The 23,172-nt window shown below is 41.7% G+C and overlaps 2 protein-coding genes across 4 annotated transcripts in view; both read right to left on the reverse strand.

Moving 5' to 3' along the window:
• STAT1 (signal transducer and activator of transcription 1) overlaps window positions 1-4,220 on the reverse strand; it is a 33,222-nt gene extending 29,002 nt beyond the window's left edge. For 2 of the 3 annotated variants that reach the window (XM_075511343.1, XM_075511344.1), the window contains exons 1-3: window positions 3,144-3,267; window positions 1,049-1,177; window positions 245-389 (exon numbers count right to left, since the gene is read on the reverse strand). In XM_075511343.1, the coding sequence (XP_075367458.1) occupies window positions 245-389; window positions 1,049-1,176 (273 nt within the window). In that variant the 5' untranslated portion in view covers window position 1,177; window positions 3,144-3,267. Of the gene's footprint in view, window positions 1-244; window positions 390-1,048; window positions 1,178-3,143; window positions 3,268-4,071 lie in introns of those variants that run through there. The other variant, XM_075511345.1, reaches the window with a different exon arrangement.
• A 3,370-nt stretch (window positions 4,221-7,590) lies between these two features.
• The window catches only part of STAT4 (signal transducer and activator of transcription 4), a 41,548-nt gene continuing 25,966 nt past the window's right edge, over window positions 7,591-23,172 (reverse strand). Inside the window, exons 10-24 of the mRNA XM_075511346.1 lie at window positions 22,953-23,045; window positions 22,039-22,098; window positions 21,207-21,224; window positions 21,034-21,127; window positions 20,155-20,199; window positions 16,723-16,806; window positions 16,357-16,455; window positions 14,979-15,114; window positions 13,812-13,864; window positions 12,919-13,013; window positions 12,338-12,474; window positions 11,736-11,927; window positions 10,483-10,549; window positions 9,854-9,962; window positions 7,591-7,729 (exon numbers count right to left, since the gene is read on the reverse strand). Of these exons, the coding sequence (XP_075367461.1) occupies window positions 7,703-7,729; window positions 9,854-9,962; window positions 10,483-10,549; window positions 11,736-11,927; window positions 12,338-12,474; window positions 12,919-13,013; window positions 13,812-13,864; window positions 14,979-15,114; window positions 16,357-16,455; window positions 16,723-16,806; window positions 20,155-20,199; window positions 21,034-21,127; window positions 21,207-21,224; window positions 22,039-22,098; window positions 22,953-23,045 (1,309 nt within the window). The 3' untranslated portion in view covers window positions 7,591-7,702. The remainder of the gene's footprint in view (window positions 7,730-9,853; window positions 9,963-10,482; window positions 10,550-11,735; window positions 11,928-12,337; window positions 12,475-12,918; window positions 13,014-13,811; window positions 13,865-14,978; window positions 15,115-16,356; window positions 16,456-16,722; window positions 16,807-20,154; window positions 20,200-21,033; window positions 21,128-21,206; window positions 21,225-22,038; window positions 22,099-22,952; window positions 23,046-23,172) is intronic.

The following is a 23,172-nucleotide window of genomic DNA, read 5'->3' on the forward strand; positions in this document are numbered from 1 at the left end:
ACACATATAGTCAACACCTTACAAACTACAACTTCCTTTTTCCTAGAATTCTCAGAAACTGTAATGAAACTGTAACTTTCCAATTAAAACACAAGTGGAGCAACATTTGAATTCTGGCTTTTAAATCAGGATTCTCACACATTCTTTGCAAAAATCTCTCATGGCAGTGTAGTTTGCTTAAAGGCATCCAATTGCACTACTGAAGCTATTCAAGCAAGTGCATAGGCATATACCCCAGGCGTACCTGAAGATTACGTTTGCTTTTCCTTATGTTGTGTTGCAGCAAAAAGTTGTTTTCTATCAAGAATCTACTGAATTGATCATCAAGCTGTGACAGCAGGTCATGGAATAACACCGTAGCAAAAGATACATTGTTGGCTGCGTGTTCCCTAGAATAATTTAAGGCATGCTTGTGTTAAATACACTTTCAATACAGCATTCAAGAAATGCATACGGGAGTACTTTATTTTTAATCCCCAACTCCAGTTGTAGTATATGCAAGCAGTAAGAATTACCTTCAAACATAAGCTAGTTTCATTCTCTCAACTTTACTTTCCTTGATACAGAAATGTTGTTTTTCTCTGTATTATTCTTGCCACATTCTGTGCAACTTTGTTTACTCCTTCCATGCACATCAAGAAGCTAAAAGTGAACCTGATGTGTGTGCATGCTGTACCACCCTTCTAAAAGAAGACACTCCACAGAAATCTTGGTAAAAGTTCAAAGTCTTGGTAAAAGTTCAAAGTCTGCAAACAGTGAGACCGAGCTGCCAAGGCAGTAACTGATCGGTCTTAAAACAGACACTTTTGTTACAGACCAACTGAGGGAAATATGAGATAGTATACTTGTTAGTCTAGGTGTCAGGCCCCTCTACAAAGCCCTGGAGAGGGGCAGGAACACAGGCTATAGCACCCACACAGCTACTGAAGCGTCCTACCAGCAAAGGTTCACCTAGCAGCTTGCTTCCCCAGTATTCTTCTGCTGCCTGTAACTGCTTGTATGAGAACACTAGTTATCACACAACCTGAAGGCCAGTTTCTATGCTTACCAGTCCTGGTTTTCCAGCCACTGTGCCAGGTACTGTCTGATCTCCATAGGAAAGCTGTCATCATATAGCTGGTGAACTTGCTCCAAAAACTTGGAATCAAGTTGCTGTAGCTGATACCACTGAGTCATCCTGAGGAGGGGAAGTAGGGAAAAAAAATGTGTAAATGTTTAATATTTGGACTGAACTGGTGAAAAGTAACTCATTTAAAGTTTTCATGAACATTGGCAAAATTGGAGGAGTAGGAAGGAAAAGCATTTCCAGCAAACAACACCATTTTCTTTTCAGCTGCAACAGTTTTAGAAAGCTAATCATTAGAACTGAATACAACTTCTACGCTTAATTTAAAAAAAAAATTTGCAAATGAAGACAGTGCACTACGTGAAAAATAACTTAAAGCAAAATCACCCTGCCCTATGAAAACTTGCATCTTTTTCCTTTGAACCCCTTTTCACAGCATTTAGGGTACTGGTAGTGTTACCACTCTTGCTTAGTAGGGATATGGGAATGAGGACCTGTGTGTTTGACCTGTACTCTGCAGGATCGAGATCCTGTATGTGGCGTTTCACCTTTTGTTGGTGCAGATGTACTCACATCACCAAGAGTGCGAGTGGGAAACCAAAGAAACCTCTAGGGGCCCATCTTCAGGTGCTATTTGTGTCCCTGCTTGCCTGCTCTGAAAATGGACTAGATCTCAAATCGCTTTAAATGGAGAAGTATTGGAAAGAGGTTTTTTCTACTATATGCCTTAGTTCCCATGATAAAATTTTCATGCTAAATTCAAGTAATCTGTGCAGCAGACACAGGTTACTCAAAATGAACTAATGTGACTGAGAGAAGCTGTGCTGTACAATAACACTTCTATGACAGAGTGGCTGATATATGGTCTCTGCAGGCCTGTTACTGTCTCCTCACGGGCTGCAGGTTAGCATCTTGTAGTGGAAACTGCATGTAAAGATATGTCTAAGGAACAGTCCAGGCTGATAATATGGGTGGTGAGATGCAAGACCACTTGCATCTGCAACTTTTAAAAAAGGGTGGTAAGGCCTATCTAAGGAACAGGGCAGCACTGGGGTGAAGGACTATCTTATACATGGCTTCCTGCCAAACCCCATTAGTGTTTGTATGCCAGTCCCCTCTGCTGCCAAGTGGCATGAGAGTTAGGAATGCTATTATGTTTAAAGTGAGGGCTTTGAGGATTTTGATGCACATGGGATTCAGATTACGGGTAACGCAGCATTTGAATACGCTGTAGTGGCACCAAGGCAAAGAGTTAAACATGACATTAGTGAGGAAAGGGGGAAGAATTTGTCTAAATGAATGAAGTTAGTCCATTTTTTTCCCCCTGCTGCTTAAACGAAGAAGTACTCCAGTCTTCCTGTTTCTTAAAGCAATGAGACTGGGAAATGACTTAGGAGCGGTGGCAGAGAACCATCCAAAGAGCCTGTTAGCAATATGATAATGCAGCAAATGCAATCCTTGGGGATGCAAGCAGGGAAACACTGGAAAAAGTGGGAATTCAGCCCCTTTTGCGGAAAAGGCAGTAGAGAGACCAATACTGGGATATAGGGCTCAGCCTGCCATTGACAAACTGACAAATGAAGCGGTGTGGGATGGAAAACGCATTTCGCTGTTCTGCCTTCCCTGGGGCAGGGGCAATAGGATCGCAGCCCGTATGCATCTCTGGAGAAAAGGCGCCTTAGTTGCAGCTGGCGGGGGTCTGGGTGCCTCGCTAACGCCCTGCTCGGGGGTGTCTGCCACGGCTAAGCTCGGACTCCCTCCCGGCCGCGCTCTAACCGCCTCTAACCCGCCGCCTCCTAACAATTCCATTCCTCGTGTCATTCCCGACTTTCCCGGGTGGCGATCGCCGCCAACCCCCGCGACGGCAGTTCAGGAGCGAAGGGCGGGGGACAGCCGTCCCTGCCGCCTGCGACCTCGCACGCCTCCCCCGCCACCGCGCTCGGCGGGGCGGACAGCGCTCCCCCACGTCGTGTTCCCCCCTCCCCTGCCGGGCCGGGCGGGCAGCTCTGCCAGCCCCGGCCCGCCCTCGCCGCGGCCGTTGGCGACCGCTAGCCCCCACCCGCGCCGCCGTACTTACTTGTGGGACGAGGCTGCACTCCGGCTCCGCGCCGCGACCCCCGCCTGCGCCCAGAAATACCCGCACGGCCGCGGAGCGGGGGGCTGGCCGCAGGGCCAATCAGAGCCCAGCCCCCGCCGCCCCGGCCAATGGACGCGCGGCGGCGCCGGGCTGCCCCGCCCACAGCCCTTTTCCTTCCGCGTAGGGGAGGCGGGGTGTTCCCGGCGCGGCGCTCCCCCCCCCGCCGGGGCTGCCGTCCGCCCCGAGGGGCTGCTCGGGGACCCTGCCCGGCCGGCCGGCCCCGGGAAAGTGCGCAGGGGCTGCAGGAGCACCACGCGTGTAATGTAGAGAGAGGGTGCGCCTGTTCAGAAAAGGCTGCCCAGCCGGCGCGGCCACGGTGGCAATAGCAGGCGAAGCAGAAATAGGGTGAGCGCCGTCCCCAGGGACAGGCCGCCGCGTCTGTCGGCTCCTGGCGCTCCCAAGTGCGTTGGAGCCGGGCAGTGTTAGAAGTCTGGAAACGTGTGAGAGAACGCGCAGCTGCCGAGAAGGAGCGAAAAGACGTTTAGAAAGTGGGATTTGTGAGCAGATGTAACAGGTGAAAGAGGAGCAGGGGCTGCTGCCCGGGCGGCAGCCGGTGCTGTTGCGGTGTCCCCACAGGAAGGGGGGTGACCCTGCCAGGGATGAAGGCCGTTAGGAGATGACTCCCGTTGCCCCAGGAGGAAAGATACGGAAGCGCAAAGCTCAGTGGGCGATCTCCGGACAGCAGCCAAGGATGGCGAGCTGGCCAGCGAGGGGGCTAGTCTGAGGAAGCGGTAGGTTTAGTTACGCTGGGCGTTCGCCCCGCTGCCCTGTCCCTGAGATGTAGCGACTGCACCGCCGTGCAGCTCCCCGCGCTGTGGGCGCCGTTCCCCCCCTCTCCTTCGAAGCCAGCTGCCGACCCTCCCCTCACCTCTCGGGTAAGGCTCTGGGAGCCTTTTCCGGCGACCAGCCCAAGACCGCCTGCGGGTGCCGGCTCCCCGCCGCCTCAGGGAGCGGGCCGCCCGGGCCAGGCGCGGCGGGAGGGGGAGCGCCGAGCCGGGAACAGCCGCACCACGTGACTTCGGGGAAAGGGCCGACTGAGGGGAAGGCGAAAGCGAAAGCGGCGGAGGCCGCCTGCCCGCCCGCCTTCCCCCGGGCTGGCCGCCGCAGCGTCCGCGCTCTGTGAGCGGAGCAGTCGGCCTCACGGCGAGAGGGGCCGCTGCGGGCCCCGGGCGGTGGCGGGCACCTGGCCGCGGGCGCCCGGCCTGGCCCGGCTCTCCCTAGCGAGGCGGCAGCGGCTTCTTTTCCTCATCGTCAGGATTGGTGGGGGTTTAAAGCAATGGAGGTTAAAAGTAGTTCTGAACTGTAAGCAATAGAAAGCGACCTGCTTTTCGGCGTTGCGGTGAGAAAATCTCCCGGCTTTCAACTCCCGTTGGTGGGATACTCAGCCGGCGCAGTGACAGGCTGGCTCTGGAAAGCGATAGCGGGGGCATAGGAGTCTGAAGGCGGCCCTTCTCACAAGCGTCCGCATTGCATGGGTGGAGGAAAGGCATGCAAGTGCATTAAAGGATTGTACGAACACAGTTGCAATTGTTTAAGAACTGTAACTCAGATTTCCATCCAAGTTATGGAAACTTTAAGAATGCTGATAAACTGCAGGCGGCTGAGTGGTTTAATCCTTCCTGGCATTTTGTCAGTTGAGAGTTTTCTTCCCACTGAATATCTTTTGATAAACAGGTTTCGTTTTCCTTCATGTCATCTTTCTTTCAACGGCCTTATTTGCTAGGACACTGATACTGCTACTTGGACACACGCGGTCTTGTTTGTTCTTGTCTTGTGTATGAAGCATCAACAAAAGCTGGAAGAACTGAAGTCCAGGCTTTGGTGCAGGTCTCCAGGATCCTTGCATCCTTTTCGGTATCCTTTGTATCCCCCTCTCTCCCCAGATGGAGGAGACAATTCTTAGCCCATGGAAGAACCAAGTATATAGAAGGTCTGTTTAGTAAACTTTGTGGCGTGAAATGCTACCAAGTGGTGGATATAAATGTGGCTATAAATAAAAGCTATAGTAGAAGGTAACTGACAGTTTTTACATTTGTTTAATTAAAATAATTATGGTGATGTGTCAAGACACAAAGCATGGAACAATGATGTGATTTTCTTTTTCCTGTTATTTTTGACTTTGCTGCTGCAAAACACAGTGAAAGCACAAGCACAGTTAGTAAAAGTACTTAAAAGCAGATGTGCAGACGTTTCGTTTCTTCTGGCAGTATCTGAGGCATCCCTTTCAGGATGTTTTTCTCCCCCCATCCCCTCTATCATTTTACTAGAGAACGCTATTCTTACTCATAGTGGCATAAGGGCAAAATTCTCACTTTTTAATGAAAGGAGGCTTGGGCTGTATAAATTTATCTTATAGAAAATTACTCCAATGTTCCTTTAAAGCAACAAACTGATTTGAAGTCATATACCTTTCAACTACATGTTAAACCTACCCCTTGCAAAATCTGTTTTAAAACAATAGTAGAAACTAATGCCAAAACCTAATCCCCAATGCTATTCAGTAACATGAAATATATTGTGTTCAAGTCAAGACTTGAGAGTCTTGAAGAGTTGCATTGCACAGGGAGCAGGGAGGAAGAGAAGATTGATTCATGTGCCATGTCTGGACCTTTTTTACAGTACTTCTCATGAAGGTTAGATGGTCAAAACTATAGGGTACCTCCCATTTTGTTCGTATTGAGATCGTGAGAACAGGTTAGAATGAAAAGGCGTGCAATAGCTGATGCGAGGTGAAGTTATGTTTGCTGCTTTAGAAGTCTGTGTTACTGCTTGTAGTTCAGGCTTGGGATCAACAAAAAGACGGCAAGACTTTATTTTTGTTGTATCTTGAAAAAATTGCACAAAAGTCCAAGTATCCAGCTTTAAGCCAAAATCTGATTTTATTCATACTGATCATATAAATTACAGATGTTACCAAATTATATACACAATTGCTCTTGTTGTTCTGGAAAATTATTTATATGTGATGCTTTCTGAGAGAAAATGGCTTACTATCTGGAGCTGGCTTTGAATCACTCAGATTAATGAACAGAGACATATTCATTTGTTTAAAATCTACTCCCATGTATCACAGAAGTATGTCATTACTCTCTTTCCATTCACTTGCTTTCAATTAACGTCAATAGTATGGGTGAGAGGAGTGAGTAAAAAAGGAGAAATGAAAGTAAAATCCAGGTCTTACTGATTCAAGGAGGTTATGTTTTCATCCCAGATGTCTAATTTGTACCTACTCAAGAAGAGTATAAGGTGCAAATGCTCAAGTGTTTATATGTATTTTAAGAACTTTGCACGCTTCAACTGTATATTCTGCAGACAAGAATTGAATCTTGAATGAGCCTGCTTACATGAAATGCAGTGGCCTTGTAATTGCCTGTTTATTATTCTTGTTAACAGAGTTTTTAGGAATAATATTGGGGGGAAAAAAACCCAACAAAACCAAACAACCCAAACCCAGCACTAAACAGTGCCTGAAAGAAAAAAGAGTATTTTAAAAAGGCAATTTACCACTTACATAAAAACTAGTTATTCTGCTTATTAAATGAGTCTCTGACAGGCATGTAATATTCTGTCATATAGCATAAATTGCCCAGTAGTCAGCAAATGCTGCAGCTCTTCAGTAACTATTTTTAAAAACTGTGCTTCCCAGTCTGCATTTACCAGATAGTACCCGAACTCTGTTAGATCAGGATTTTTTTCTTTGTAGACGTTCTGATAGTACTTGCTGTAGTATCCGAGTGCTTCGTGCACAAATAGATTTACTTCTGCAACTATTTTGTGAGAGGGGTAAGTTTTACTAACCCTCTCTTCCAGTGGCAACACGGAGACAGCCTTTTTGAAACAGACACAAATTTGTGGTGTCCTTTCTGGAACTCCCTTCTCTTCCTAGCCTTGCCTGCCCGCCTTCCTTCCACAACTTCTGCTGTGGTGGCAGATAAAAATCTATGTTGAAGGTAGTTAATCTTTAGAAAACAAGCAAACCCGGGACACCTATGGCACATCTGAACTCAGAGGGATGAGAATCTTCGCTTTAAAATACAAGCTAAACCAATGGTATACAAGGTTATCATTAAACAGAAACTTTTTAACATAATAAATCCTAATTTCCACAAACACATTAACGTCTTTAGTTATCCTTATATGCTGTTCTCGGAAGCAAAACATTTTGTTATACTCTTGTATTTACAGCAATTCTATGGACGTTAATTCTGCAAGTAAAATTTATCCCTGCCAGACCCCACTGAAGTCAAATGACCTCCAAGCCAGAAAGGATTTGGCCTTTTATCAGTGAGGACAGCAATTCTGACTTGCAGGAGGCTATCTGTAATCCCTAGGGAGAAGATTCCTAGTTTAGACAGTATTGATAACAGAAAGAGGCCCAAGAATAACATCATATTGGTTTCCAGGAAATGCTGATTTACAAAGATGATGAAAAAAAAATTTACTGCATCTTTAACCCATCCAGTGTTCACACGATTACTAATTTTTCCAGTGCGTGAACTTCAGTCAGTTGAGTAAGGAGAACTCAGCTAGAAGAAAAGAAGAAAACGGTTAGTCTCACGGCAGTTACTGCTGTTCGTTCAGAAGTAACTGCAGATGAAACTTTCTCTGGCTCAAGGTAACTGCAGTGTCATTTTGACAATGTAATACAAACTGGTAAGGATCTGAGGAGCCTGTTTCTAGTTCTTTAAAAAATATAGGAATGCTCATTAGAAAACACTCTGTGCGAAATAGTTGCAATAAAAATTATATATATTTTTATATGAACTTTTGTGGTTCTTGCAGCCTATGGATATGTATAGTGGGGTTTTACTGGAGTCTTTTGTTTTCCTGATGGGTAGGGGAATCTGGAGAGGGGGAAATAAAAGGGAATTCAGCAGGACTGCGGAAAATATTTCTTGCTAAGACTGAGTTACTGAGTTGTAGGATATTTTGTCCTGCTGCAGATTTCACTCGTTCTCTGCATCTCAGACGGTGCTTTTTATTGCTATCTCATGGAGGAAAACTGTTGCTTTAATAATGCAGATTGTCTGCTTACTGTACTTAGCCAGCTCTTCCCCAGGGTAGATTATAGTGTGTGAATTTGGGATTATAAAGAAAAAACTCCGTATTTTCCTCGTTCCCATTTAGCAAGATGAATAGAACAGAAAAAGGAAAGAATTCTTTAAAAACTTCTAAAACTATTTTCTCCCCTAATTTCTAGCAGAACTTGAAAACATTTCTAGCAAGAGCCTCCAGAAATCCACCTACCGTCTTGCAGTACTGAACCCTTTCTCTAGTACCCTTAAAAACTGCAGCATGATTGTATTTGATCCTGCCAATTAATCACCGAACACATTCTTTTTGCGTGGGTGTGACCCCAAAAGATGGTAATGGTCGCAGCTGGTTTGGAAGCTCTGGACAGAGCTGGTTTGAGAATTACTATGCATGCTAAAAGAAACCAAAAACATCGGGAGTCTGATGATAAACAAAAGTGAAGCCAACTATTCTTTTCACTGCTGAAGCTTTGGGAAATGCAAATGCATACATAGTTCACAAGTGCAGTTTAGACGGTCAGAGCCGTTTTCACATGTATAAACCAAACAACAAATGAGTGGGAACGTGCCTCAGATTGGGTGTGGTAGGTTTTAACCTACCTAGAGGTTTTAACCTAGACTTTTCATTCAGGCTAGTATTTCAGTGTTAACTGAAGAACTAGTTTATCATGAGCACTATCAGAGAAAAACGTGAAGAAACAAAAAAATATATTTTACTCTTGAACAGATCTTCAGCTTGGTGTATGTTAAAGAACTCCTCTATTTGTATATAAAGTTTAACTGTGCTTCCAATCATCGACAGTCAGGATTCTGGTTTAGTTTTGTTCCGTTTGTGGGTGAGGAGGTGTGTTTACAGAGAGGCATGTGAAGGGGAGTTGACAGGCTTTTAAATACATAACCATTTTAAGATCATAGATCATTGAACATACAGAGAACTAAGAGCTAGTATTAAAAAGGAGGTTTTCTTTTAAAGCTGTTAAAGCCAAACCACTGCTGTGTTTCCTCACAGAAGTCTGCTGGGACAAATCCCCAGTGCTCTAAGTACTCTAAGCTATGACAATTCACAACACAATTTCTAGTCAGTAAGTAATAGGACATTGGTACAGTATTTTCCCAATTTTTCTGTATACTTAGTGAATATTAGTTTTATTTGCTAAAAATGTTTTAGCTGACTTTTAATTTCTCACTTTGGTACCCCATGTAGAAACTTGCAGCACTGAAAAGTTGTGCAAGTTTGCCAAATTGGAAATTTTAATGTTTCTTGTGCAGCTTCCCTGAGCAAGTCCAGTCCTTTGTGCTAGCTACAGAATTAGTGTAATCATTATGTATTTGTCAGTGTAAAGGCTTCGTTTGTGCAAGAACTCTGAGATCTTTCGGTTATGACAGTCACATTTCACTGGCCAGCGTGTCAGACAATTCCCTGTTAACACAGTGCTTCCAAGTATGCTTGCAGCATCCTGTCCCATTTCGAATAGGAAATGTCTGCACCATTGTTTCAGAATGCAATACAGCAAGTGATGAGAAAGCTCTAAGTTTTTCCTGATTGTACAAGCAGCCTTTTTATAACCAGCCCATTTGCTTAGTATTAACTTATGAATGGAAAAGTTTAAAACATACGGCATTTTCGATCACTGTGGGACTCAGGTGTTCTCTCAGCACAGCATAAACACTTGGAGACATTGGAAGAAGATCTGATGGAGAATGTGGATCTGTAGAATCATTTAAGCTTAAAAAAAAAAAAAAAAACAAAAACCACAAAAATAATCTTAAAAGCAACCTAAATCCCTCTAACTTGATGCATAGCAGTGGAGCATGGTGAATGCTTATTAAGTTAGTTAAGCCTGAAGTCGGGCTTGCTGATGGCCCTGTAAGGACATGCCAACAAGCTGGTGGTATACGTTTAAAAATGTAGCAGATAGGACCAAGGGAAGAGAGGATAAACCTGACTCTAATATCAGCTGCTGGAGAGAAAAAGGAGACAGTGAAAGATAAGTAGATCAGAGTACGGTAAAGTCTGCATTCAATTTTTACAAATATTTCGTGACATGGATGGGAAAAGCACTGTAGGACTGAAGTTGTTTACTTCCCTTTCTTGTCTTTAGCAGTCCTTGGCCAAATAACAACATGCCACGTGTTGCTATCCCAAACTATTTGAGTGGGGAAGGGAGGCAGGGGAAACTTTGAAACAGTATGTAAATTTAATAAAAAGAATATTTGAAGTGTAATACATTTGTAAAGATACTTACATTTTGGAGACTGGGATAAATACAGAAGGAACATAACCTTTGCCTCCTCCATCTGAGGGCTTTGAGACTAAAAATAAATAATAGAGAAATTAAATATTGCCTAGGAATTTTATTATTTATTTGAAATTGATTATCTGCTTTACGTGCTGCAGACAATAACATATTAAAAAATATATGTCCCTGTTCATGCTTAAATAAGCAGCCATAAAAATGAGGGGAATTCCTGAGATTAGGCTTTGACTTCAGGTCTTAGTCACATAATTGATATGAATAGTCATCTCAGAATATAAACAGTAACTGATTAAAGAGATCTCATTAGGGCTTCAAAAGCAAATATACTGTAACTTTACAAGCTTGGTACTTCTGAGCCTCTAGATTTCAGTTCTGCAAATGCTTGCATGGAGCTCTATCTCTACAGATACAGCTTCAGCAATGTCTTTTGCATGAAATTAAGCATATACATACATTTTTAGAGGATTGGAGCATTAGGCAAAGTCCACTGAATTAAAATGAAGAGAAAAAACCATTTGTAGCCTCCAAATATTTTTTGAGTAGAGTAGGAATTTGAATTCAAATGGAATTGTAACCTTTTATACTGAAAGTCCAGAAGAATATGTATTATCTCTTAAAAATAATCAAGGCTTTGAGGGCTTTTTTGAGAGAGAGAGAGAGCTGACCTAAAAATGGCCTGATTTGTAATTTGACAAGAAAGAGCATGGGCCTGAGCGTATTTGGAGCCATTCGTGTCTAGACTTTTTGTATTTTCCAGTGCAGTTGCCAGGGGTTATACTGCTGGAATAAAGCAGGTCTTCCAAGCCGTTTGGAAAATACAGAATTTCCCTGAAATTAAAGAGACAGCATGCTACAGTGTAACACAATTATGAAGCTGATAAGCAGGATGACTTTTCAGTTTCATCTCCTTTGAACACCTGAGCACTGAATTTTGTAATGCATCGGTCAGGAAAAAAATCCCCCCCCCTTTTTTTTTTTACTCTTTCTACCCTAAGATCTATTTCTTAGCTTCTTTTAAACATTGTTGTCATTGCCTCTAATGTAACCTCTGAGACCAGGGATACATTTACAAAATGAAGCCCTCTAAATGAATAGACACATGCTAAAACCGTTCTCTTGAAGATGCCGATTAAAGGAGGCATCTTAATCTGTTCCCTTCCTCCTCCCCCCCCATTCCTCAAATTGCCTCTTGACTTTGCGGCTGCTTTGCAGAAAGGCTAAATACAGAAATGGAGCCCAACCTTCATTTGGCTGACAGCTGTAGTGTTTGCCAAAGGCCTTATCTTTGGGAATGTCTGGATACAGATACTTCAGAGGGTTTTCAGGAACGTTGTCTGCCATAATAACTTTGTAATCGCGCAGTATGTCGGCAAAAGGCAGTGCAGATAAGCGACCTTTGTTATAGGGTTCCACTGAATGAAATGTTACGTCTCCTGTAAAAATACAAAGGTACCATAACCGCCGATAACCGGTAGATCAGCATCTGCAGTTAGAATGTATTTTTGCCTTTCTTTTGCGGTTTACACGGGCGTGGGTTTTACCTGTTCGTACCAATGTTAGTATCTTTCAAGTTATACTTTCTGCACACGTGGAAACAAATTTAAAGCCTGCAGTAAGCAGGCACACCTCCTAATGAACTTATATAGTTAATATAAAGAACTGAGAGGGCGACTTTCAGAGTTTTGGTTTGTGTTTCAGTACAATGATACTTGTGTCTTGCCCAAAACCATACTAAGACATGATACACGTGAATTTTACTTTAAACCAAAGAAACCGTGGCTCCTGCATTACAGGTGTATTGCAGCGTTTGAGGTTTATGTTATTTTTTTAAAATTATACTTACCATTTTCTAACTGATCCACCCAAGTAAAGGTAATTCCACCCAGATTGCTTTCACTAAACCTTAATAAAAATGTTCCTGGTGTCTTGTCTTTGAGCAAAATTCGTTCCTTCTCTTTGCTTACAAATCCCATTACGTACCTGAAGTGTAACAGGAAATCATGGGTTTGCTTTTGGAAAAAAAATACAGACTTCAATTTGTGCAATGCATCTGGGCAAACTTTATATAGGCGTTCAAAGCCTGATTACAAAAGCTTTAACATGTCTTGAAACTACGACAAAAGCTTCACGTGAGTTACATGTGGAGTATGGCATTGAGCTCAAAGTACTATGAAGCATGATGAAATTTATCACAGTACTTGACTGTACACTGACAGAACTGATAAACAGATCTAAACCTGCATTTCTAAGAGCTTCAATGGTGTTCCCTTTTGGCAAAAATTTCCAAAAGTTATAAATGGGAAGAGGGAGACGGAAGTATTAAACTCTTTGCAAATTCTCTTCTGCATAGCTAAAATGGAGATTAGTAAAGAAAAAAGACAAAGCAGAGAGAGATCAATATACAGCCGTTTTCTTGTTGCTCACCCATCAATCCACAGAGGAAGAATGTGTTTTTTAATTAAGTCCAGGATGGCTTCAAGCCAAACCCAAAAGGTAAAAGACTTTCCAGGCAAATGTTCCTAATGGTTAAAAAAAAAAAAAAAAAATCACAAACCAAACAAAACTAACACACACAAGAAGAGAATTGTGAGAGTGTTGTTACCCAACATCCACATGACATGGCTGTCTCAGTTTCTTAAGAATAATCTAGTTTGTTCAAGCGAGAATGACAAATTTGAACTGCTGTTTTGCGTAATGTGTCTCTCTCAGCCTGACATAAAAACAATTGATTTTTAAGATATGCATTGGAAGCACCTCAGTTTTCAAGAAAAAAAAAATCACATTTGTTGTTTCTTCCTGGTTATGAAATTACATTTTGAGAAAAATGATGATGAGGAAGTTGAACTTCCTTCCAAGGTTCTATACGTGTTTAAATAATGTAGTTAATACGAATAAAAGGGGTTTACCCTTCTTTCTCAGTAACTTTTCCGTTCCTCATCAAAGTTACTGAATATATCGACTGACTTGAAATAATTTGTCACAACTGAGCATATGAAAAAAATTACTGTATGCTTTACGAAAAATGTAGGCTTTGGTAGCACAGTCTATTGGTCATTTACAGAAATATAGGGGGCACACTATAATGACAGATTCTGATCTCTGTAGCAATGTAACTAAGCAGATCTCTTAGCCCAAGCTTTAAACTCCTGGAAATATTATTTTCCTATTTATTTTTTGCAATGAACATGATTGTGCTGGGCTACAAGTCCCGCATATGGCAAGTGGGAATCTCGTCAGTAGCATCAGAGAGACAGAGTTAGGCATGCATGTGGGTGTTAAGAGAAAGAAGAGTCTAAGTTTTACTTTCGGAACCGTACCTTGCAGAACTTTGCCCAGGATAGCTGATAATCACTGTAACTGACTTGTTGTCCTGAGAGCAAAATAAAAACCAAACGGTGAGTCTCTTTTCTGAAGTTTTGAAATAGATATAGGTTGATATCTGTATAGCTGGGGGGCAGGAGAGGGGAATACAGTACATCCAGACTTAGAGGGGGCATGCTCAGGGGTTGTAGATCAGTTTTTCTGTATCCTTTTGAAGCAGCTGATAATGGTAGTTTTGGGAATATTTGCCTAAAGTAGTCTGGGACTTTGTTTCTGCAACACTGTGTGCTGTGTTTAATTTTTTAGCCCAAGTGTTACTTCTCTTGGCCTTCACTCTATCTTGAGCTTCCATATTTTAAGACAATTTATTTTTTCTTTCTTATGATTCTTGCTGATTTACAATGGCACCTCTCAACTCCACTACCTCCACTAAGCAAGAAATCTCCGAGAAACCATCAGGAAAAGAGACGGTTACCCAGGGAAACCAGTCTTCGCTTCCCACCTTTGAAAGCAATAAAAGTAAAGAATCCCCCCAGTCTTTGACAAATGCTTTTGTTCTTGCCCGACAGTACAGGTATCGTTACACCCTCAGCTTGGAGTTTCTTACAGCTCACAATATATTTTATAATTGTTTCTTCTCCAGAAAAAGATAAAGCTTTCTTTTCTCCTGCCAGCTTTCCCTAAGGCCTCTCCCTTCTGGGGGACAGTCACATCAAAGTGTTCAATAGTTCATCCCGCTGAAGTTACAGGGCCTCTTTGCTACGCTGTCGCCAGTGAAGGATGGGTCCCAGAACCAAACAGACCCACAAGGACAGGTACTTAAAATGAAACAAAACCCAAACCAAACCCCACAAGCAAGCAAAAAGACTTCCTTTTGATTTCAGATGCACGAGATAATTACTTGCTAAGGAAACAAAATAACATCACAGTTCAGTGTGACTCTGATGCCCTCTTTCTTCCGTTTAGCAGCCTGGAAGTTCAGAAGTTGAATCACTTTGTGGTAAGAATAAGCTGACGCGTGCTTTTCTTTAAAGAAAAAAATGTCATTGTAGCATTTTCGAAGTCAGCTCTGGAAGTGGAGGTCATGCTTAAAGTCATTACCTGTAACTATCAAATATAAGAGTCCAAAAGCAAATAAAATCTCTATGTTTCTACGCACGTACCCATAAGTTTCTCTGCCAGCATGTTGAGCTGCTCAGAATTGAGTCCACGACCGACATAGGATGAAAACTGCCAGCTCAGTACTTCTAAGAGCTGACTTAAAGTGGCAGCAGGGGGATTGTTGAAGAAAGACAAATTCTGCAACAGAATTAGTACTTTGTTTAGACAGTTAGCAACCATGAAATACACTGCAGGTGTAAAAGAAGGCTTGCAAGTACTTGAACAGAATCTGGAAGTGTTAAAAATGAGGTGTGCGGGGTGGTGGGGGGGAATATACTGGGGTAAATATGTGCTGGCCTTCCCACCTGCAGCCACCCAGCAAGGTCCACTGGGGCGCCTGAGCAGAGTTGTAGGGGGAGACTCCTAGAGAGAACGAGAGTCCGCGTGCGCGTCTGGGATGATAAAATACCTTGCGATGCTTCTGATCGTATCGTATGTTAAGACAGTGAAAATATGCTTAAATCCTGCCCAATAAATGCAGATATTCTCACTATAATATGTTTGGTGCGTGGAAATCTTAAACCGTTACATACTCATATAGTGATGTGTTGTTGAATTGTTTGGCCCATCTTAGTTTTTCATTTGGCTTCCAGACTGTACATGTAATGAACATGCTGAAGACTGTGCAAAAACTCTTTGGAGTATCACTGAGTGATAATGAAGTCCAGGCTGCTGGTCAGCCGTCATTCTTAGGCGTACTCCATGGTAAACTGTCTTACCCTTTCTCTCCTCCAAACACCTGTGTGACCGCCGCTAATCCCCGACTGAAAGCCTGAGAGCTATTGACAGCACTATTCTACAATCTGTAAATAACAGTAACAGTCACTGAATCTAAAATATGTGCTGAGCCAGCTGGAGCCTGAGAAAGAATGCTTCTGCTTTTGCTCACGGTTAGAGCCACTAGAAGGTGCTACTGGACACTTATAATCTTCTCCATAGAAAGCACTAGCTCCTATAAAATGCATGAGGGAAAGCAGCACTTAAGTACACTACAGACCCATCTATACACCTACTTTGACAGTTTTGAATTGTACTAGTTGAATTATTTTGTACCATGTACAGTTATGGTCAACAGCATCCAAAAAAAGACCAATTCAAACTAGAAAAGTTGCAGAGAATGGCTATCACCTCTCCTTAGTTTATGAACTACTACTTTAGGCTACAAAAAGGAAGGCTAAGCGTGCATATGGTTTTATATCTGGGCAGGGATCAAAAGACAAAGCGAACAACATTAAAGCACGATGTTGATAACAGTGTATGTGAAGAAAATAAGGCCGGTTTAAGAGGGAAACACAGCCTTTTTATAATGAATATATTTGCTAACCAAATAATAGAAATGTGAAAATGCAGGAAGTTAGTACTTGCATACTGAAGACCTACCTGAGGATCATTGGTTGACAGGTTGTACCAAATAATAGAAGCCCACGCGTTGGGTAGTTGGCTGACATTGGAAATCATCACCACAGGCAAAGAGCTGGTCTGGTGGAAAGAATGAACGCGGTATGTAAATGCTGCCGAGGAAAGTGTTAATGCTGTGTTATACTTTGGTTTTTTAGCCCCCTCTTCCTTTCCGAAGCATACGCTTCTGTCCAGAAGTTCTGGAAATCTGTGTCTGCTTATGGGTATTGCTGAAGACAGCATCTAAGATAGACGGACCTGTCGTCTGGCCCGACACGGTTGTTCTTCTATAAGCTGCTGGAAAATGCCTTTTATTCTTGCCCCAGAAAATCTGGCTAGAATACTCACTTCCAAGTTTATAGTCAATCCATACAGGCAGACCTGTGTTTCAAAGCTGATGGAGTGCAGTTCCTCGGTCACCATGTGAGGGCCCTGAGGGAGTAAGTAGGTTATAAAACTGTGAATGCACGGTTGGCATTTAACACTGTTTTAGTGATCCAACTGCTGAGATTACACAACTTTGAAAGAAAACACATATCAAATATATAAATAGAACAGGAAAAGAAGGAAGTGAAGGAAATAATTCATTTGTTAAACTCTGACATTAAATTAGTCCAGAAGTCTGGGTTTTTTTCTGATGAATCTAAAAAACCTCCTTGACGTTGTTAAAGCAATACTTTTAACTTTTGCTTTTAACTTTCTCTAAAACGGCGCTTTTAGAAGTCTGTGCTTTTAGAAATCTGTGCCAACACAGATTTGCACACAAAAAGTCAACAGATTATTTTTTGTGTCTGATAAAGATTGTCTCCAACTTTTCTTTTCATAAAGTTTCTTTACTGATTGATAATTCCAATTTAAACAGAGATGTTAAACTTCAAGGAGAAACAAGCTAGAAAGAAAACAAAAAGCCACAGCTTCACTGACAAGCAGGCCCTCACCCGGGAACACAGGTTTGCTGTAAGTACAGTTAGATGCTACTAGTTGAAGGAGCAGAGGCCTAAATCATTAATCCAAAGGAAATCTGGTGTTTTTTAAACCAAGCTTTTCTTGGATGGGGAAAAAAAAAAAGAAAATCTGTTAGTTAAAGCTTGTAGGACAAGCGTTCTGTTTTGATTATAAACCAGCACAGCTCTGTAAAGATCCAAATCTCTGCCCCTTGAGAAACAGATCTTTCGAAATGGATTTCCATCCTCAGAAGTGAAAGTATAAAAATCTGTTTGTCCTTTTCCTGTTTTTTCTTGTTGGTGGTGGTGGTTTTCCCCTCCCCGTCACATATTTGTTTTGTCAGACTTTTAAAAAAAAGAAACAAAATAAAAAATCCCAAATCAAAATGCTTCCATTTACTAAAATACTCCGCTTTCAGTCAATGTAAAACAAAACTATTCCTTGGGAAAGTGCCTCGTGGCCTTATCTTTCCCATGGAGCACCTCCTCCAGGACATGTACAGGCCACTGCAACAACAGATTCTGTATAAACGAGGGATTGAGACCACAGGAGAGCCTCAGGCATCTGAATAATAAATCTGCCTTGCAAAGGGAAAACCCAGCTTAGAGCTGCAGGGTTTTACGTGAAATACTCGTCCATCGAATGAGCCCAAATGTTTTAATACAGGTAGAATCAATCCAGCTCAACCTGTATTGCTGACATGAAGTTGAAAAGGGTTGGCGAAACTCCCCTTCTCCCTTCTCCCCCATTATGATTTTGCAAAAACCTAAATTTTTCTCATGGAAAAATCATCTAGGTGAAAAGGCATATCTGCATGGAAGGACAAATCTCAAATACAGGGAGCTTCCACTTTTTTTTACAAGGCAAGTCATACTTAACAACTACACTCTCAGCTTACTAAACATCCTGTAATAAACCAAGTTTTTAAATTATTATAGTTGCTGTTAATAAAAAACCCACTTGTTCATGCTAATAATGACTTCGCAGACTGTGATTTGACCAAGGAGAAGCTCTGTTTGAGGAAATCAGTTAGCAGTGAGCCATGTCACAGCTCAGCTGTCCTAATTCGCCACAGCCCTATGTTTTATATAGTTATAAAGGCACGAGGGGTGAAAGTGGGAGTAAAATGCTACCAAAAGTAGAGCACCAACATTTTTACACCTACATTTTTGCATTTGCTTGTCTTGATGCAAATGACTTTGTAAGTCGCAAAGTAATTGGGAGACAAACCTTGAGTTTCAGTCTTGCTAATCAGGTTGCGAGTTATTCTGTTCAGAAACACCGTGTGAAGCATGCACAAGTATCTTCTGCTTTAGGTTTTTGGTTAAAATTCTCCATGCTGATCACACTTTTGCTTTGTCCTTGAAGACTACTTGTAATAACTTTTGTGCTTGTATAACTACATCTATTTGGGCTGTGATGTGAGTGATTTTATTATTTTTTTAATTTTTTTTTTTTTTTTTGAAACTTGCCGGTACAACTTTACCCTCAGCACTTCTACTGTGCAAAAAAGTTACGCTGGTGTGGAGATACCTTAAACCAGTATAGGCTATCTCATTTCCTAGGTAAGTAGGTGGCATTCATAGAAGCATCTTACCACTTCAGTTACCTGGGGAGACACAAATTGTTCTGGTAGCGTTGGCAGAGACTGTATCGCTGGCTGCGAGCTTCTGACTCTTGCTTCAGTCAGAGATTTATCTGCAGATTTTTGCTGTTAAATAGCAATGCTAAATTTACGGTGATGGTCCACGGCCACCCTAGAGTTTGTGCGTACTCGTGCCTTTCCCCTCCCTGCCTGTGGCCTCCGGTTGCTGGATGAGGACATCCTGCCGGGGCGGCTCTCCTTTCCCCTCCTGCCAGCGGTGCAGAAGGTGAATGAACGAAGGCAGTCACCTTCTTGCCTGCGATTCTGATGTTGTCTGTGACAGCCGGGGCACTCAGGGGAATCACGGTTTGTAGGAAGCCAGAGCTGAGAAGAAGGACGGAGGGTAGAGCTGTGCGGATGGCGAGGAGCTGGGCAGGGGAAGAAGCACTGGTGGTCTGGATGTGAGGGGTGCTGGAGGGTAACGCAGGAATGGAAGGAGCGCTCTACGATACAGGGGCACGGCGCTCTGGGCGTGGATTAGCGCCGACGTTCATACTTCTGATTTCTGTTCTCCACAAAGCAAGGATGTACGGATTCTAAGCTCCTCTGCTAGGAAGCAAGCACTTGCACTACTTTTTCACCTTACGTGCCAGGAGGCACGTGCAGGTCTCTGAAATGCGGGTACTGCAAAGTACCCGCTGGTTTGTTAGGGCTGACGTGTCACAGTACAGGGTCACCACAAGAGGGGAACCTACGACCAGATTCGGATGAGTACTGGTCAGCTAAGCACGCTTTTGGTCCTGGTTGAGGCAAGCAGACTTCTTTGATGCAAGTACAATTATACCCTTACTTCAGCTGTAAGCTTGGCCAACAGAATATATATTTAAAGAACCATTCCTATAGGAAAAATTGTTTCAGCTAAAAAAATCAAAAAGCTTATTTTTTTTCAAAATGTAAATGACCAAAAAGGCAGCCTCAAAGAGGAATGTGCACATTCAGATTACTACTTCCTACCTTCTATTGTAACTTTTTTATACGCAAATTTGAGGTATGTACTTAAAATTTCTGAGTACTTACTTCTGAAAAGTTCTCATACTTCTACTAGCATGTGATAATTGGTCCTATACTTAATATAAGGATAATGTATTTCAAAATCTAACAGCATATGGTTGCTCTTTGATTTAAATAACATCTAATCCGAAATACTTGTGAGAGTAATTAAAAATAACATGTGAAATAAATGCACAAACCTCATTTCCTTTGCTTCCAGCACTTGATTTCATTTCTTTAGGTTGCTGTATAAAGCAAAACAGTATTTATGTGGCAAAGAAACTACAGATAGAAGTGCATATAAAGAGCATCACTTGTAACCAATGTTCTTAGCATAATAAGGTTTTGTTTGCAATATACAAATACACTGTAACGAAGGCTCTGACACTATGCCTTGAAAAGTCTATTCAGTGAATAGTCTTTTGATAATTTTAAAGAAACTAAGTTAATGTAACAAAGCATTAATTAGGGTACTTGCGAAGCATATCGTACAAAAAAGCACTAAAGATCGTCAATCTCCATCTCCTGTTGCAAAGCTACACTGATACACTGCATTTGTGGTTAAACAAAAAAAAATACCATAGGTGAGGGAGTCTAGTCAGAAAGCATGATTCCCTGGGATATTAGAGAAGTTACAGAAGCAGTACTATAGTCTCTCAAAAGACAGTTATTCCAGGCATTAATTTCAACCAGAACAAAAGCATTCAATTATATATTTCCCCTAGACAATGGTGTGGGGGTTTTTTGGTGTTGGGGTTTTTTTGTGTGTGTTGTTGGTTGGTTGGTTTTTTAACAAAGCTCAGTTTCTGAGAAGCTGTGTAATTCAGCATGATTAGTCTTTTCCTTTTCTGGCATTACTAGGATTTGCTTTGTCATTTCTATGAAAAAATATAGTCTTATTTTATGGAATGGATAAAGTATGGAATGGGATAAAGAGGTTCTAGGTGTAAACTTTCTGTATAAGGAAAAAGAAAATGAGTGTAGGCTTGACAGTAATACCGTTCTCCCTGCACAGTTTATAAAGAATCTTTTATTTCTTTACCAGAGGTGCATGACAGGAAAAAAGCAGTCAAACTTACCAAATGTCGAAATTCTACTGACAGGCTTCCATTTGCAGATTCATCCATGTTCATTGCTTTCACGTGTGTTCCACACAGAACGAATCTACGATTACTATGGAGGACATTACACTTACGTACTCAAATAATATTGTATTGGATAAATTAAGAAATCTGATATTTTATTTTCTTACCTTACAGTTGAAACATTCCTAAAAGAGAAGAAGGGCAGGGGAAGGAAACAGATTGTGAATCAGTAAATGTGTAACCTATACGCACTGAGAAACGTGTCTTGAGACAGAAGATTTTGCCTTGTTAAAGTTAATTCATATTACCAATACAACTGCAATTTTTAAAATAAAGAACTGAAGTTTGCACTGTCCAGTTAGACTTTTGCGTCTGGCCAGATGCAAGTAGTGTATTTTATCTAGCTTTTTTTCTGCCATTGGAATGATATGTGGGTATCAAAGTACCAAACCCCTTACAAAGAAGGAGTTTATGTAGCAGTCTTAATTTCAGGCAGGGGTAAAACTCCCTAAGCTCCATAGTTACTAATTACAGCACCAGCTTTTCAAGCACAAGCTTCATGTACTACTTGGAGCAGCTGCATTGAAGGTACCAAGCCTGTTAACACAAGCAGAGATAAGTGCTATTTCAAAGCTAACTATCCCATAAATGCAATACATTTTGATTTAAGTTTTTATGTGATGCTACTATTTCAGACTGATGAATTTTATCTAAGTCTTGAAACAAATCTTAAATGGACTTCTTACCTCCAATTTGAAAATATCAATTAGAAATAGCAGCTTTTTTTAAAAAAAAAAGACAAAGAAGTCTTCCACATTAAAAAAAGAAAAGCATTACCCTGATGTTTTAACTGGGGTTTTTTTGTTTTATTTTGGGTTTGGGTTTTTTTTTTTCCCCCCCATTTTAGAGCAACTTCTAAATCGGATAGGGTAGCAACTGAAAAAACCTGTGTTGTCTCTGTAGGGAGAGAGAGAATATCTTAACTTTAAAGTTTCTTACTTGTCAATAGTTGCTTTCACTCTGATCTGGTAGTTTAGCTCTGGCAATTTAATTAGCAACCTTCAAAACAGAAAACGTAAAAGTGAATATTAACAGAATAAATTTCTCACCAGAAAATATTAGAGACCAGTAGCTCCACACCAAAGTATCTGAAATGATTATGATCTGAAAACAGATTAGGCATCTAGGATTGTATCACGATTTACAGGGTTGCATACTCAGAAAGAGGGGCTGAGCTGTTCCAGTGGCAGGTGTTCTACCCTCCCTGCAAGTATGGGGAAAAGTTAGCATGTGTTTGAGGGAATGGCTAGGGAGGCAACAAAGAGGTAATCATTAAGAGATGGATATGTATAATCTGTGACTGCACCGTAGATGTATGTGTGCTTTCCTTCACATACCCTTTCCATCCCCCAACCCTCCATGCATTCTTTTTGCTGCAAGGTGGAAATGAGAGGCGAGTTCCTCTCCCATCTTCACTCTTTTCACAAAGTCAGGTAAGGAGCTAGTGGGAGAAGAGATAGCTTGTCATTGATTCACCAGAGCCCCCCAACGTGCAGAAGGTTCTCTTTCCTACATGCAAAAGTGGCTCTGAGAATTCTGCTGTTGGCTTGGATGATGTGGATCATTACTTACTCAGTTTACAAAGTCATTAAAACAAGAATTCAATGCATACAGAATCCTGAAAGTGCTGATTTTGGCCACAATCTGCCTCACACTGATTTACTTTTTATTGCCACTTATTACAAGTGACAGTTTCTGTGGCCTTTATCTCCCCATTCCAGAAAACTCTCCCTGGAGTCAAAAGGATCTCTAACACAAGTTGGTCTGCTTTGCTTTCTAGACACTGAAACAGTCTCCTAGGATAAAATGCAGTACACACATGAAGGAATTTATATCAGGTTTCCTTTCCTTACCTTAACTTAACAGTGAACTGTATTAACGTTTTCAGAACCATTGGCCTCTGGGGATGTGTTGGCATGCAGGGCTGCCTTTCGACCACAAATGAACTGTGTGAAAAGAAGTGAAATGGATTGTTAGGAATATGCATAAACAAACAGCTGTATTAGGGAAAAAAATTGCTGTTATCTCTTAGAGATTTATTTCTCTACAGATGCTGAAGTGGGAGGTATGTAT

Source organism: Mycteria americana, chromosome 9, assembly GCF_035582795.1.
Source record: "Mycteria americana isolate JAX WOST 10 ecotype Jacksonville Zoo and Gardens chromosome 9, USCA_MyAme_1.0, whole genome shotgun sequence".
Lineage (NCBI taxonomy): Eukaryota > Metazoa > Chordata > Aves > Ciconiiformes > Ciconiidae > Mycteria > Mycteria americana.